Source organism: Seriola aureovittata, chromosome 22, assembly GCF_021018895.1.
Source record: "Seriola aureovittata isolate HTS-2021-v1 ecotype China chromosome 22, ASM2101889v1, whole genome shotgun sequence".
Taxonomy (NCBI): Eukaryota; Metazoa; Chordata; class Actinopteri; order Carangiformes; family Carangidae; genus Seriola; species Seriola aureovittata.
The window spans coordinates 9040167-9053133 of record NC_079385.1 but is presented as its reverse complement, the minus strand read 5'-3'; the positions used below and the strand labels follow the sequence as shown (position 1 = coordinate 9053133).

The window sequence follows — 12967 nt, the reverse complement described above, 5'->3', positions numbered from 1 at the left end:
GCTAAATCACTCAAGTGGCAATAAAAACCTCTATTTATTCTTTCTTTTGGGAACCATACACACAGAACCACAGTGCACTATAAATTTCACATGTAGGCAGCGATATGTAAACATGATTAAATGACCTACCACAGCAGGCTGCAATAGTGCTCAGAACATTATCCACACACTTAAATAACAGATTAATAAATAAAGATTTTGGCAATACAGTGTCAAGATGATGGCCTCTCTATACAGTACAGTGTGGTGACAACAGTGGAAAAAATAAAGTGATGGAGTATGTACACAGGTATGAGGAATAACATTTGCTGCAAGTCAGGAGTGACATATGTATGGTAATTCAGTGAACCAATCCCTGCTGTATTATTACACTATGACTTCTGAGGGGTCCACGGTTTTCTGACACATGACAGCTACTCCTGAATGAAAAGGTTGCAGATGAGGGGCTGTATAGTATTTTTTTTTTTTTTTTTTTTATAACCATAGAGCCAAAACATTTTTCAGAATGCATTGTGGAGCTGCCAAAATGCCATCAAAACTTTCATTTCTATTTAACACAAAAGTCCATTTCCATACTGGTTAACCACAGTCCGTCAAAAATGAAAAGTGCTTTGCCTTTGGCTGCAACCTCGATTCCTTCAGGAGCAGTGGGTGGCAATTATAGTTTCTAAAATCTTAACGTGAATCTTAGCGAACAGAGGCAGTGCATTTTCATATAATCAAGACAACAACAAGCATTTTAAATAAACAACTTCAATTAAGTTACATTTCTTTCAGGTAGCGTGTGAGCCAAAATGATACCTACTGTACGCCTGAGCAGGGATCAGAACAGTGCATTTTCATGGTTGCAAATCCAAAACTTCAAGTTCAGACATGAGTAACTGGAGCATTTGGCATGGCTGAGATAACTGATCAGGTTCAGCTCCCTTTGTTTATTTTTCACCACAGATGTGTTTCCCGGATCTCAGCAATCACCTGGCTGGCTTTCTGCAATGCCTGTGTGCAAGATATAAAAGAAAATAAAAACATGTTAAAATGATGGATTAAGGAGCTTCAATCCATCAGGGAAAACTATTCGCTACAAGGTGGAGTGTGTTACCTGCAGCATGTCCGCGGCTTCCTTGCGCCGCTGGGCCATATCCTCTGACTCAGTCAGCAGATCATTGAGGAGGCCAGATTTATACAGCTGGCCAACAAGCTCGCTCTGGAGGCTGTCCTTCACATGGTTGACCAGGAAGTGCATCACTGCCTTTGGCACACTGCGGCAGATAGAGGGAGAGAGGAATCAAACTGAACAGATGGTTGAGAACAAGGCGGCAAGATGGCCTGGTGATTGTGTTGTCCCCCAGATGGAAGGGCTGAAGTTTGACCCACCAGATGGCCGTGCCTGACGAAGTATCGAGTTGAGTTAAATACAAGCTAAATACGAGATATGTAACCCTATTGAGCTCTACAGGACCCCAACAATATGGCAAAAATTAATTTTTTGTCTTTGTTAGGAGGTAAAGAGGATCGGATTGGTGATATGCTATGCTTATGTTATTTTCCTAGATGTTGGGTCAATTTCAGGTCTACAAGTTTTACACATAGTTGGAAAATATGGAAGGGGAGACATTTTAAAGGAAAAGACTTACAACGGTCTGTACTTTTGTTATTATAAATGCATCACATGAAAAGACCAAAACCAACATGTTAGTTCATCTCAATACTTTTAATTTCCCTACCCTGCCTGTAGCTCGTAGCCCATCTGTTCCTACCAATGTAATATATCAGACTTCAACTGTACAGACAATACTCGTTAATAAGACCCATACGTCATTGGTTCATCAATATATATAATTATCTATAACATTATGGACTTATCCTTTATAAAAGGAGTTGGTTGGCCTACCTGTCCTGGATATTCTTGCGGACAATGAGGAAGTAAGACTTGATGAGGCGTTCGATGACCTCACAGTCCCGCTGCTCACGTGATGACAGCTTCCTGGCGACTGGCACAGGCTGGAGCAAGAAAGGAGGGAGAGCGTTTTAATCAGTTGGTCACCGACAAATACTGTAATCTTCACACTGTTGCGTGCTGATAGGCTAATGTTTAGCTACCACATCAAGTAGGTTGACAGCTCCTTTGAGTGGGCTCCCGGGACCAGAGCCCGGGGCTTCCTCTCCTTTCTTCAGCATCCCCCTCCAGTTCCCTGTGCCGTCCTGCTCGCCCTGAGGTCCAGCTGCTGGGGCCTGAGGAACCGAAGGAGAAGAAAAATGAAGAAAGACAAACTATCATCACACCACCTCAGCCACTAACTCATTAGAACAGCACCCTTCGCTTGTCATCAGGGTTCACAGGGAGAGGGTGGTTAGGGTATGTAGCATAATAACCTTGACCGGGTCATATGCAATACTGTAACCACAAGTCAAACAGGCATGTACACAAAGAAACTTGAAACTTGAAGCTAAACATTTAAAACTGGGCACAGTGAAGCCCGTTGTCATTCTCCTGCAGTATGCACTTTCCAGCCCAAAAAGGCTGAGATAAATGATGCACAAAGGAAGAATTTCAACTGTCACACAACGCCTCTTTAGTAGGAACAAAAGACAGAGCAACCAAAGTATTAAAACACTGGAAAAGGAGAGGGAGGGGGGAGAAGGCATTTTTTGGTGAGACAGGTGGACCAGCTTTGGAGAAAGACACTGCAGAAAACGTAACAGTTGTTAGTGCAAGTCCACACAGGCTGGGGGGGGGGGGGGGGGCAAACCAACAGCACGGCATCAGCAGACAAAGATCAGAGTGCATGCCAGCAGCCCATGCCCATCCATCCATCAACCATCCATCCATCCATCAACCATCCATCCATTCATCCATGCCCCACCACCAGCCACACAGCCAGTCAGGCATAGAGCCAGCGAGCTGCGTACGTGCCCACCTTGGCACCGTCCATGTCTGCTCCAGACGCAGGGGGCTCGCCAGAAACCACAGTTGGGCCAGGCGGGCCTTTGCCAACAGACTAGCAGGAATATGAGAGCAGGAATGGAGAGAGAAAGAGAAAAAAAAACACTGAAAGGAAATGTGGAAAGACAGAGGAAAGGAGGCTGGCTGTCAAAAGTCATTGGAGGCTAGGAAAAGAGACGCTCTGAGAAAGAGAGGAAGAGATGTGGGATAAAATTCCTCGATGGAAACTATCCGAAGCATTTGGTTCACAGATCCTCGTCCTGTAGTGCTATGAGTGATTAACACTGCACAGAACCCCTTTATACTGGGGACACTGAAAATATTAGAACACATAGGCTTCTGTTATTATATTTTCAAATAAGGCTGTTTCTTTTACCTTATCCCTGGGCACTGCAGTAGGCAGCTCTCTCATCCTGTTTCTCCTTTGCTCCTACAACACACAAAAACAGATTTTGGTACAGTTGCTGGTTTTGGCAAAATTACTTAAACTTCAACACATCCTCGGAAAGTATGGAAGATAATTTACTGGAAAGCGCATGATGAAAGAAGTTATTCTACTTCTTAAAGAAATGTTTTAAGTTCTACCAACCATTCTGCTAATTAAAAACACATTTCATCATTTAACAGAGTAAACCTTTTTCTGTGTTCAGTATGATATATATTATATATATTTAAATGCTACATGTACCTTTTAACAGACTCTGATAACGCACTAATAATTTCCCAAATAATAAAAATTCTAATAGATAAAATTAAGTTTCTGTACTTGTGTCATTAAATCACTTCCGAATACTTAATAAAAATCAAAAAAATTAAATATGTCAATTTAGGTGTCCAGTATTAAACTGATTGTATTCAATCTGCTCTAAAAATCGGTCGGTCAGGTTGGACTGGTGAAATTCAGAAACCAAATTACAACCAAAATGAAAATGACAGAATTGGAGCAACTTCAATAAAATGTTTGACACTTGCAAATTTTTTTAGCAATATTTGTGAACTACAAAAACTGCTTGAAATCAGGTGTTTGAAATTGTAAAACCTGATATTAGCTACAAAGATGGGAAATTAACTGACATTAATTCAAATAGATGGTTTTCAAAATATAAGATTTTGGCTTTTATTTACTTCCATACATTCTGAGTGAAACATTTAATACTTTTTATATACCTAAATATATGAATATACATATATATTACATAAGATATAATCCCAGGCCAACAGAAAGCAATATCAGGTTTTCACCTCTTTATTCTGCCATGAAAATATTTGCATTTTAGGGTATTTAATGTGAGTACTGACCTCTATATTGTTATTCATGACCCCACAAGCATCTGCAAAGTCTGGATGTTTGGTGTTGATGTAAGCCAGCTCAATTGCAACCAAGTTGTGGACCTATGACAAGAAAGGAGAACACCTTCAGTCTATCAGTTCAGCCTTTTGCTGAAACACATCAACACTCATAATGACTGATCGTGACAGCAGAAGATGAAAGCAGAAATGCAGAGGTACCATTTCATTGGTGATAGGCAGTCTCTTCCTTAGGAGGGAGGTGACCACTTCCACAATGGCCTCATGTAGCTTAGGGAACCTCTGCAGCTCCTGCAGAACAAAACATTATGAATGCGAATGCCTGCATGTGAGGGAAAGGTAAATACATGAGTTCCCTTCTTTGACGGAGAAGATGTGAGTGGAGCTCATTACCTGTGTGCTGTAGTTGCTGCAGTGCTGGATGATCCTCTGCATCTCCTCGTGGACCAGCTCCACGCATCGCAAACTGGGCTCCTCCAGGCGTTTCACCTGCTTCTTCACCAACAGCTCAAAGGATACCTCAGGCACAAACAGGGATGGACGTGGGCCCTGATGTGGGGACAGGGGGCAGCTGCAGGTTAGCATTTACCCAGAGCAATTTTTGTTAGCAAAGAGAGCAAACAACAAAAGAACAAGAATAGGCTATATCTTACAGAAAAGGTCATGTTTTGTTGGTTTACAATAGCTCACAAAGATGAGAGGATAAATGCAGTGACACTAATGATATAACATTTATGAAATAATGCAGCAGCACTCACTGTTGCGTTCCTTATGGCTGTTAGGATATCTATGGTGCTGAGTCCTCCCAGTGGATCCACAGACTCCAATGTTCTGCCAAAAGTCTCGTGGAATATGTAACAAATCCTGGCTCCACCGCACCTGAAAAATAGCAGCAGGGGGATATTAGCTGTGATGTGAACCCCGTGGCCTCCTCTCCTGTCAGCTCTTCCTTCACAGAGGCTGTGCGTGCTTCAACTTACAAGTTGTGTCATATTAAATGATGAAACCAATGCAGTTGTTTTGCTCATTTTCACTGCTCTGGACCAACAGCATCACCATGTGGCCGAGCAGAGGAGAGGCACCGCTACTCACAGTTCTGCTGTCTCTATGTATTTGGCCGTGCCCTCGATGGTGTTGCAGTACTCTGTGGCGAACTTGGTGATAAGCTGGAGCAAGGTGGCACTTTGGTCCTCGACAGGTTCTCCGTAGCTGCTGAGCAGGGACTGGTACTGGGCTGCCAGGACGTTGATCCGTGTCTTCAGCTCAGGGAGACAGTCTCGGATGTGATGCATCAGTAACCTGACATTATGACAGCAAAGGGCAGAAGGTTCCGTTTTTTTATGCAGATATGTAAATTATAGTCAAATTAAATGGCTATTGTCTAAATGGCAGACACGAGCAATTCCTCTGACGGCTGATTATTGCCAGGCCTGCTCCTCACATTCAACATACTAATGCTGACATAACTTCATGTGTCCTTCTGTTAAATCTACGCCTATACAGTGTATTCAGAAAGTATTCAGACTTTTTTCACATTTTGTCATATTGAAGCCTCGTGCTAAAATCATTTAGAGTATGTTTTCCTCATCAATCTTCACTCAACAGAATTTTTGAATTTTTTTATTAATTTATTAAAAAGGAAAAACTGAAATATGACATTGATATACTGTACATAAGCATTCAGGCCGTTTGCTGCACTGTCAGATGCACAGTATGTGTCACATCTTACTTTTTGCAGTCACTGTTCTGTTTTTTAAATTGATTTTTATTTAGATTTTTCACTTGAAAAAGACATTACCAAAATAAAACTATTCTTGAACCATTCTGATCACAGTTCGCTCTCTTCTGAAGGATCACTCTTAAAAATGTACGGTCACAAAATCTGAGCTGGTATAAGTAGTAGTGAAATAAATTTAGAGAAGCACAAACATGTTGAAAATGTTTTTATAGTGTTTATTTCCTTCTTTTAATTTGACTTTTATGGGTTTTTTTTTTTAATCAACTGTTCTCAATATGGTTTACAGTGATAGAAGCATGAGGCTTTGTGCTTTCAGATCATATGTATTTTGTCATGGTAACGATTGTTATTACAGTTACCTATTAAGCGTCCTTGCCAGGTATTTGGTTCCATTTCTGTTGGCGAGAGACGGATATTTCTTCTGCAGGAAAGCATGTTCGTCTCGAATGGCATCAGCCACAGATTTTTTATTGTTGATGTCCAACTGGCTCCTAAAAGTTCAATTTCAACAACACAACACTGATATTTAGTGCTGGGCAATAAGACAAATTAGTAACAGTCGACCATCTTACATTATGTATATGTCATGACATCTAGTTTGATATGGAAAACAATTCTGACTGATGTTCATCGTATTGAACTGCATAATAAAGGAAGGTGGATCATTTCATCATATCTGATAGTAATAAAACAACCAACAGAGTGATGATTCAATATAAACAATAGATAATGATACAGTATATCTGCATTAAAAATGTATCATAGCACACTAAACTCTACTGACCTCTATTATCACACACTCATCTCCGGTCTGAATAATAGATAGCCTAATGTCATAATATGTTCAGTACAGTAAACAGTAAACTCTTCAGACCTGTTGACTACTCCAATGAGGCCCAGTTTGACAGGTATGACTCTGCCCATTAGTACATCCATAGCATCAGTACCAGCGTCCATCAGGTCCAGCTTGGTCACCACAGCCAGTGTCCTCCTGCCTGGTGAGTCACAAAAATGGCTACTAACACTCATCTTCTTCAACATTAATTGTCTAATTAAACAGTGGAAAAGTCAGACAATAAATGTTATTATAATTCTGTCTTCCTTTCAGTGTTTCTTACCGTCAGGGTCGACCTCCCGGGCCACCTTGAGGGCCTCCGAGGTGGCCATGTCTGTGTTAGCAGCCGTGACAGCCAGGATGATACAGTTGGGGTTGGAGATGTGCTTCAGGATTAGATCTCTTATCTGAACCTCAATGTCCTTAGGCTGATCCCCTACGGGCACCTGAAGGGAACAATACCAATTAAACGAAAAGACACAGTATGTCTCAATTTGATTCATTAGGAACTACAGCAGGGGGATTTCTCAGATTAACAACGTTTTCAACCAGAGGGAAGGAACTAATGAGGCTGGAATCAAAGCCTGCACACACTTGGACTTTGACAGCACATGGTTGGGAGCATTAAAACTGAGCTGATAACTCCCTGCCGTCTATAAATACACAAAAGCATCGACCAGACAGGGACACTGACAGCAGTGACCGGGCATATCTGGTGAAACCTGGCTTATAGGTGTTTTCGGTTTTACATTTTTCAGTAATTGGTTGTTGCAGCGGTGATCAAAGCCTTGTCTTGGTGAGGAGAGAGTACAGCATGAGTTACCTTAGTAATTCCTGGCAGATCCACCAGTGTGAGGTTGACAACGTGAGGAGAAAATATCTTCAGGTGAATGGGTTCATCACTGATCCCCTGCAGAGGGAAGAGACAGAACAGATGTGTACTGTGTTGCTTAACACTGTTTTATAGAACATGTTAAAAGAATTTACAAACTAAGTTTTGCTAGAGCACAAACTTTGCCTACTTGCTGTCAGTTTGGGTGATAATGATATAATAGGTAGCATTTTGATTCTCTTGCAGTGTTCTGACGCCGCTGCTTGTCTGCTAGCTCTTGTCTCACCTTACATTTCAGTTCTCTGAAAGACAAATACCCAGCAGTATTTGAAACTATGTGGATGAAAAAAAGAAATTGTCACCCGCTGCATGATGAAAATGATTTTTAACCTGTTCCTTGAGTTGCAACTTCTTTTCCTAATCCAAGCAATGATGGTGATTGCTGGGACAGGGAACACAGTTGAAGTTGAGTACTGGTAGCCCTAAACGTTTATATTTATATAGTTTAGTTTATATAGTTTTGAATATGTTATTATTTAAAATCTTCTCATGACTTCAGATCTCCTCCACCTCTCGTTCCATCACAAGGTCATCATGCTAATCTTTCTGTCACTGGTGTCACATGTATTTTCTTTAAATATTTTGTCTTGTCAGAAATTTCTTCTTTATTCTTCTTTGTTTCTTCTTCCTTTTGTTTGAAAATGTGCTTTGTAAGTAGTTGACTTGTTTGGTCATACCAGACAGCGGGCAAACCGAATTTGCTGCCAGTAATAATATACATCATAGATTTGTTTCCCCATCAACAGCACTTCCTTGAAACCCAATCATTTGAGATGTAAGACACATGTCATTTGTGCAGTAAATCCTGTAGGTCTGGATTACGAAACATAAAGAATGTCCTCTTCCTCCTCCATCCACATCTCACCTTATTATTCCCTGATATTCGCTCCGTTTCATTTTCAATTTCTTGCCTGATTTCATCGAAATCTGTGTAGATCTGTGTAAGGAAAAGGAAAAATTTACAAAAACAAGCAAGGACCAAGGCTGTTACTCAAATGATTTACATTACACAAACCCATACCTTATTTTTTGTGTGAAGAAACTTGCCCCACTCTTCACCTTCTCTACCTGTGAACAACAAGAAAACAGTATGGGTCAAATATTATTCACTTAGCACTCTCGAGGTGGAAAAACACAGGTGTTAAACTACTGTGTGCAGGAGGCTAAGCAAGCACCACTAAAATTGGACCTACAGAAAGTACAGACACCTGACGACAGATACTAGTCCTGTGAATAAGGCAGCTGGAATGACAGGTGTAGTTTTGTGAAGGAGGGAGCAGAACTAGGACACTAAGTCAGGGTATTTAAATGTGAGGACAGCTGTACAATGCACCTTTGAGTAGCACATTGCTTTTTCACACCCTGGCATCTGCAAATGATTTGAAAAACAATGACAGAGCTTTAGAACTAGTGTCTGCATACTGAGGACCAGAAAATCATATGAAGACTTTTTATATACTGTACACCAACAATTATGGGCACAATCCCTCCAAATGTGTGTATAATAACATAAATACTGTGCAAGAGCAAATATGAAAACTCTGCTGCATTATATGCAAACAGCATCCAAACATGCCTTGCACAGGAGGCAATATCTAAAACAGTGGACTGCTTGTTGGAGATCTCAGGGATGTTGGTACCTACCGCTGTCATCATTTTTCCTGGCGTCTCCAGGATCCACATGGACCAGCTGGAGGATGAGAGGTCGCCTGGTTACGATGCCAGTCCCACGAGGCAGCAGATCCCTTCCGACCAGGCTCTCCAGCACAGAGCTCTTACCGCTGCTCTGGAGACACAAAATACAAATAGAGACATGAGTTAGATGTGGGATAAATCAGGGACTGCATCTACCTCCCAATTTAAGACACCAAATCCAGCATAGCCCTGATATGGAACCATGGTGGACCAGGGATAGAAACAACACAGCTAATTGCACCTGTCTTTTGCACAAGCATTGACCTGGTTTAGCCAACAGAGGTTAGTGTGTGGATGAGGCTCTTAAAATAGCAGTGATTGAAGATGATTAAAATAGACTTCACTGCCACTGCCAGTGCAGACTTGCAAATGAGGTTTGCAGCAGTCTAGTTAAATATCTAGTGGGGTTTTAGCAGTGCTCTCTGCATCTACAATGGTCTCTATGTAGCCTCAGTAAATTCATTCTGGTACCTGAATATGTTGTATTGTACAAATTATTCGCGGCTAGTATAACTCTTATTATAATGCTATCTTTATTCATGCATGCATGATATTAAAGCAAGGTTATCTTGCTAGCATGACAGCCGCTAATCACAAAATGCTCCCAACCACAGCGTCTTACCTGAGTCCCGACTACTGCTATCTGCGGCAGCTGTATAATATCGGCGCCCACTGTATTGAACACATCTTGGAGCTTGTTTATAACGGGGATAAGAGCCTCCATGCTCACGTTTTGTAAATAAAATGAATAAACCGGTTATTTTCGTGATGGAGCCAAAGTCATTCAATGTCCCACAAAAGCCACCATTGCAGCAACACCCACTGCACGGGCGAGAGATTTTGCGCGGCACTGGGAATTGTAGTTCTCAAGTGAGGAACAACTATAGCTCAGTTTGAGGAAAAGGACTACAATTCGTCTGCTCTGAAAAATAACGTGAGACTATTTTCTCGCGCATGCGTACACTCATTGTTGATGACAAGCTAGCTTCATTAGCCAAGCGACTTGGTCGATTTACCCTGTTTAGCTCTGAACTTACTGGCTGCTTTTTAGTCAGTAGGTTAGTTTGCTGTGGATAGTCCTGTAGTGACTTCCTTATTCCACCATGCTACAGTTCCTGGTGAGCTAAATGGACATTGTCGTACTTGACATTTGTCTGGATGCTTAGAGATGTCAACGAAGCTAGCCTAGCTAACGTATTAGCATAATGGTAACTGCCTGTCAGTAGACATAGCTGTAGCAGTAGCAGCGAATTGAAGTTTTCTGTTCTAGTAAAGTAACATAAAAGTCAACCGCCACAAATTTAACAGTTAACTATGCTACTACGTTAAATAAACATGAGAATGAGTTTGCAAATGTTGCTTGAAGTTATCGGTAGATAAGATATTTCCTCTAATGACATTTTTTGTTCCATCTTCCAGGCTGGCTTCACCCTGGGGAATGTTGTGGGGATGTACCTCGCTCAAAACTATGATGTAAGTTTGCCTGATTTTAGTCTTTATTTATAAACCTTGACAATTGGATTTCAACGAGTTAGTAAAGTTACTTGCTTGTTTAACTGTCCAATCTCTGCCACACCCTCCTTCCGGTAAACCAAGGGTGTCTGGAGACCTGTCCTTGAGCTATTCCACTTCAATGACCTACATCAGTTGTTATTTTCATTTGGTACACCTGGTTCAAACTAGTGCAATCGTATACAACATAACAACCTAAATCTTTTTAATGTTACAATGTTACGTTTTTGTTGCATCTGTTTTAGTTAGGTTAGCTGGGCCATCCTTCGTGATACATTGAATATATATTGAACATAATAATAAAAACACCTCAGTATAGGTCCAGTACAATGTAAGATTGTATGTTAAACATTTGCAACAAAAACTGAACATTATAACACTCACAAATTACGAAGTTGTTATATAAGTTGCATTTAGTTTTGGCAAGGTGTACCTAATACAACTATATACACTTACCAGATGTACTGACTGTAATGCTTTTTCTTTCCTAGGTCCCTAACATAGCCAAGAAAATTGAAGCTTTTAAGAAAGATGTGGAGGCCAAGAAGAAGCCCCCAGAGTGAGCACAGCAGGACCATGTTGCAAGCAATACCAGATTGACTCTGCAGAGAAACTATTTATTTTACAGGGTTATGGTATAATGAGTGTACATTTGATAAAGGGACATATAATGTAAAATATGAGAATATTAACAGTGCCTGGAACAGTATTTGTTTCTTCCCTTAGTTTTATAGGCATGTTCTCATAGTAGCCTATTTTTGTAAGATAAATTGCTGATCCAAGACTGGATTTAAAGAACATTATAAATAACTAGTGGGAACACTTTATGTCCAGTATCATGGCAATGTTGGCTGGCCTTTTCTATGATGCACTATGGTGTTCTAATTTACACATGACATTCATTATCTCCACATAATGTTCTTTAAAATGAATATTACTTGAGTATACATTTGCTCTTCTCTGTCTTATTCTGCTAAGTTGAAAGAGATTCTTTCACAAGCTTCCAATTTGTCAAAAGCTGCTGCCAAGCCTTTTACGATATGAGTGAAAACAATTCTGACTAATTCAACTTTCAATAAAGTTGCTGATAAAAATGTTAGTCTTTGCCTCGTGGATTATGTGACATTTTTCTGTTATAACATGCATTAATATATATATATATATTTAATATATGTATTAATATATTTCCATATTGCTGCATTACACTAACTCTAGCTCTCGTAACATGTTTAAATTGGGATGTGTTATGATTTGTCCACTAGATGATGCTATTACCAAGGTATTTAAGTGAAACTATCCCCTTAACCATGAGAAAAAAGTCTAACTTTGGCAAAAAATTCTGATTTACTTTTTCTTTTTTCTTTTTGTTCCCTTTTTCTTTTTCTTCTTTTTGTTTGAGTGTGGCCACCCAAAGCCTCTGAACTCCAGACAGTCCACCGCATTATGAGCAATGTAGTAGATATTCTCCATGGCTGCTGGGCTGAGGATGTCCACATCTGTCTTGGTGGATTTGGCACTAGAGGACCTCTTTTTGGGTGTTTTTGGACTCCCAGTCGTCTTGGCAGGCCTAGAACTGTGGGACCTTGATTTCCTGGATTTGGGTGGCTTTGAAAAAAATACAAGTGGTTTTGGTTTGGTTCCTCCCGTGATCATACTGAACAGTTAGCATTGAACTAATAGTTTACATGGAACAAAAGTTAAATATTCTTTACCATAGTGAAAAACTTAAAGGTCACATCCAGTGTGATGAGAGATTATTTACCCATCTGAAAAACAAGACAAATACTATAGAATGCCATAAAAAGCAGCAGGTGACTATTTTATGATTAAAAACGATGCTTTAATGGATACATAGTATGTGCCCTCTCAAACAGCTTAAGCACAAATAAAAAATACATATATCTTACCAGCTCTGGACTTGGCACTGTTGTAAGTGGCAACTGAATGGCTTCAACTAGGACAGCAATACCCCATATGTTTATGTCTGTTGTCATAGAGACTGAATGGACTCATGAATGAAGGGGCTGGCCTCTTCCACAAGCC

The 12967-nt window shown here is 40.4% G+C and overlaps 3 protein-coding genes across 5 annotated transcripts; 1 reads left to right on the top strand and 2 right to left on the bottom strand.

Annotated features, from left to right (window-relative positions):
• Positions 1-15: 15 nt before the first annotated feature.
• On the bottom strand, positions 16-10250 carry LOC130163280 (dynamin-1-like protein). 2 transcript variants are annotated; one of them, XM_056367356.1, is made up of 19 exons: positions 10035-10250; positions 9362-9503; positions 8739-8785; positions 8583-8654; positions 7649-7735; positions 7109-7271; positions 6865-6985; positions 6350-6481; positions 5345-5551; positions 5011-5131; positions 4646-4801; positions 4454-4543; positions 4244-4336; positions 3321-3374; positions 2919-2999; positions 2101-2232; positions 1892-2001; positions 1100-1259; positions 16-996 (listed from the first exon to the last, which is right to left on the bottom strand). In XM_056367356.1, the coding sequence occupies exons 1-19, from the start codon at positions 10134-10136 to the stop codon at positions 940-942; spliced, it is 2127 nt and encodes a 708-aa protein (XP_056223331.1). In that variant the 5' UTR covers positions 10137-10250; the 3' UTR covers positions 16-939. The 2 variants fall into 2 exon arrangements, with proteins under 2 accessions (XP_056223331.1, XP_056223332.1); XM_056367357.1 differs by lacking the exon at positions 2919-2999.
• Positions 10251-10371: 121 nt separating this feature from the next.
• On the top strand, positions 10372-12023 carry stmp1 (short transmembrane mitochondrial protein 1). The gene is made up of 3 exons (XM_056367373.1): positions 10372-10530; positions 10832-10885; positions 11416-12023. Exons 1-3 carry the CDS (start codon positions 10516-10518, stop codon positions 11485-11487), a joined length of 141 nt encoding a protein of 46 aa, XP_056223348.1. The 5' UTR covers positions 10372-10515; the 3' UTR covers positions 11488-12023.
• LOC130163284 (small lysine-rich protein 1) lies at positions 11526-12921 on the bottom strand. 2 transcript variants are annotated; one of them, XM_056367371.1, is made up of 3 exons: positions 12832-12907; positions 12637-12690; positions 11526-12529 (listed from the first exon to the last, which is right to left on the bottom strand). In XM_056367371.1, exons 2-3 carry the CDS (start codon positions 12637-12639, stop codon positions 12269-12271), a joined length of 264 nt encoding a protein of 87 aa, XP_056223346.1. In that variant the 5' UTR covers positions 12640-12690; positions 12832-12907; the 3' UTR covers positions 11526-12268. The 2 variants fall into 2 exon arrangements, with proteins under 2 accessions (XP_056223346.1, XP_056223345.1); XM_056367370.1 differs by lacking the exon at positions 12637-12690 and having other exon boundaries at positions 12832-12921.
• Positions 12922-12967: the final 46 nt, after the last annotated feature.

What these genes read in the sequence shown, in the direction of transcription:
- LOC130163280 (XM_056367356.1), bottom strand. Translation starts at nt 10,136, where the DNA reads ATGGAGGCTCTTATCCCCGTTATAAACAAGCTCCAAGATGTGTTCAAT. An exon ending in CCGGGAGGTCGACCCTGACG is followed by an intron (nt 6,986 to 7,108) that starts GTAAGAAACACT and finishes GTGACTCACCAG; the next exon opens with GCAGGAGGACACTGGCTGTG. An exon ending in AAGCCGCGGACATGCTGCAG is followed by an intron (nt 997 to 1,099) that starts GTAACACACTCC and finishes TCTTGCACACAG; the next exon opens with GCATTGCAGAAAGCCAGCCA.
- stmp1 (XM_056367373.1), top strand. An exon ending in ACCTCGCTCAAAACTATGAT is followed by an intron (nt 10,886 to 11,415) that starts GTAAGTTTGCCT and finishes TTTCTTTCCTAG; the next exon opens with GTCCCTAACATAGCCAAGAA.
- LOC130163284 (XM_056367370.1), bottom strand. Translation starts at nt 12,918, where the DNA reads ATGACAACAGACATAAACATATGGGGTATTGCTGTCCTAGTTGAAGCC. An exon ending in CAGTGCCAAGTCCAGAGCTG is followed by an intron (nt 12,530 to 12,831) that starts GTAAGATATATG and finishes TTTTTTTCAAAG; the next exon opens with CCACCCAAATCCAGGAAATC.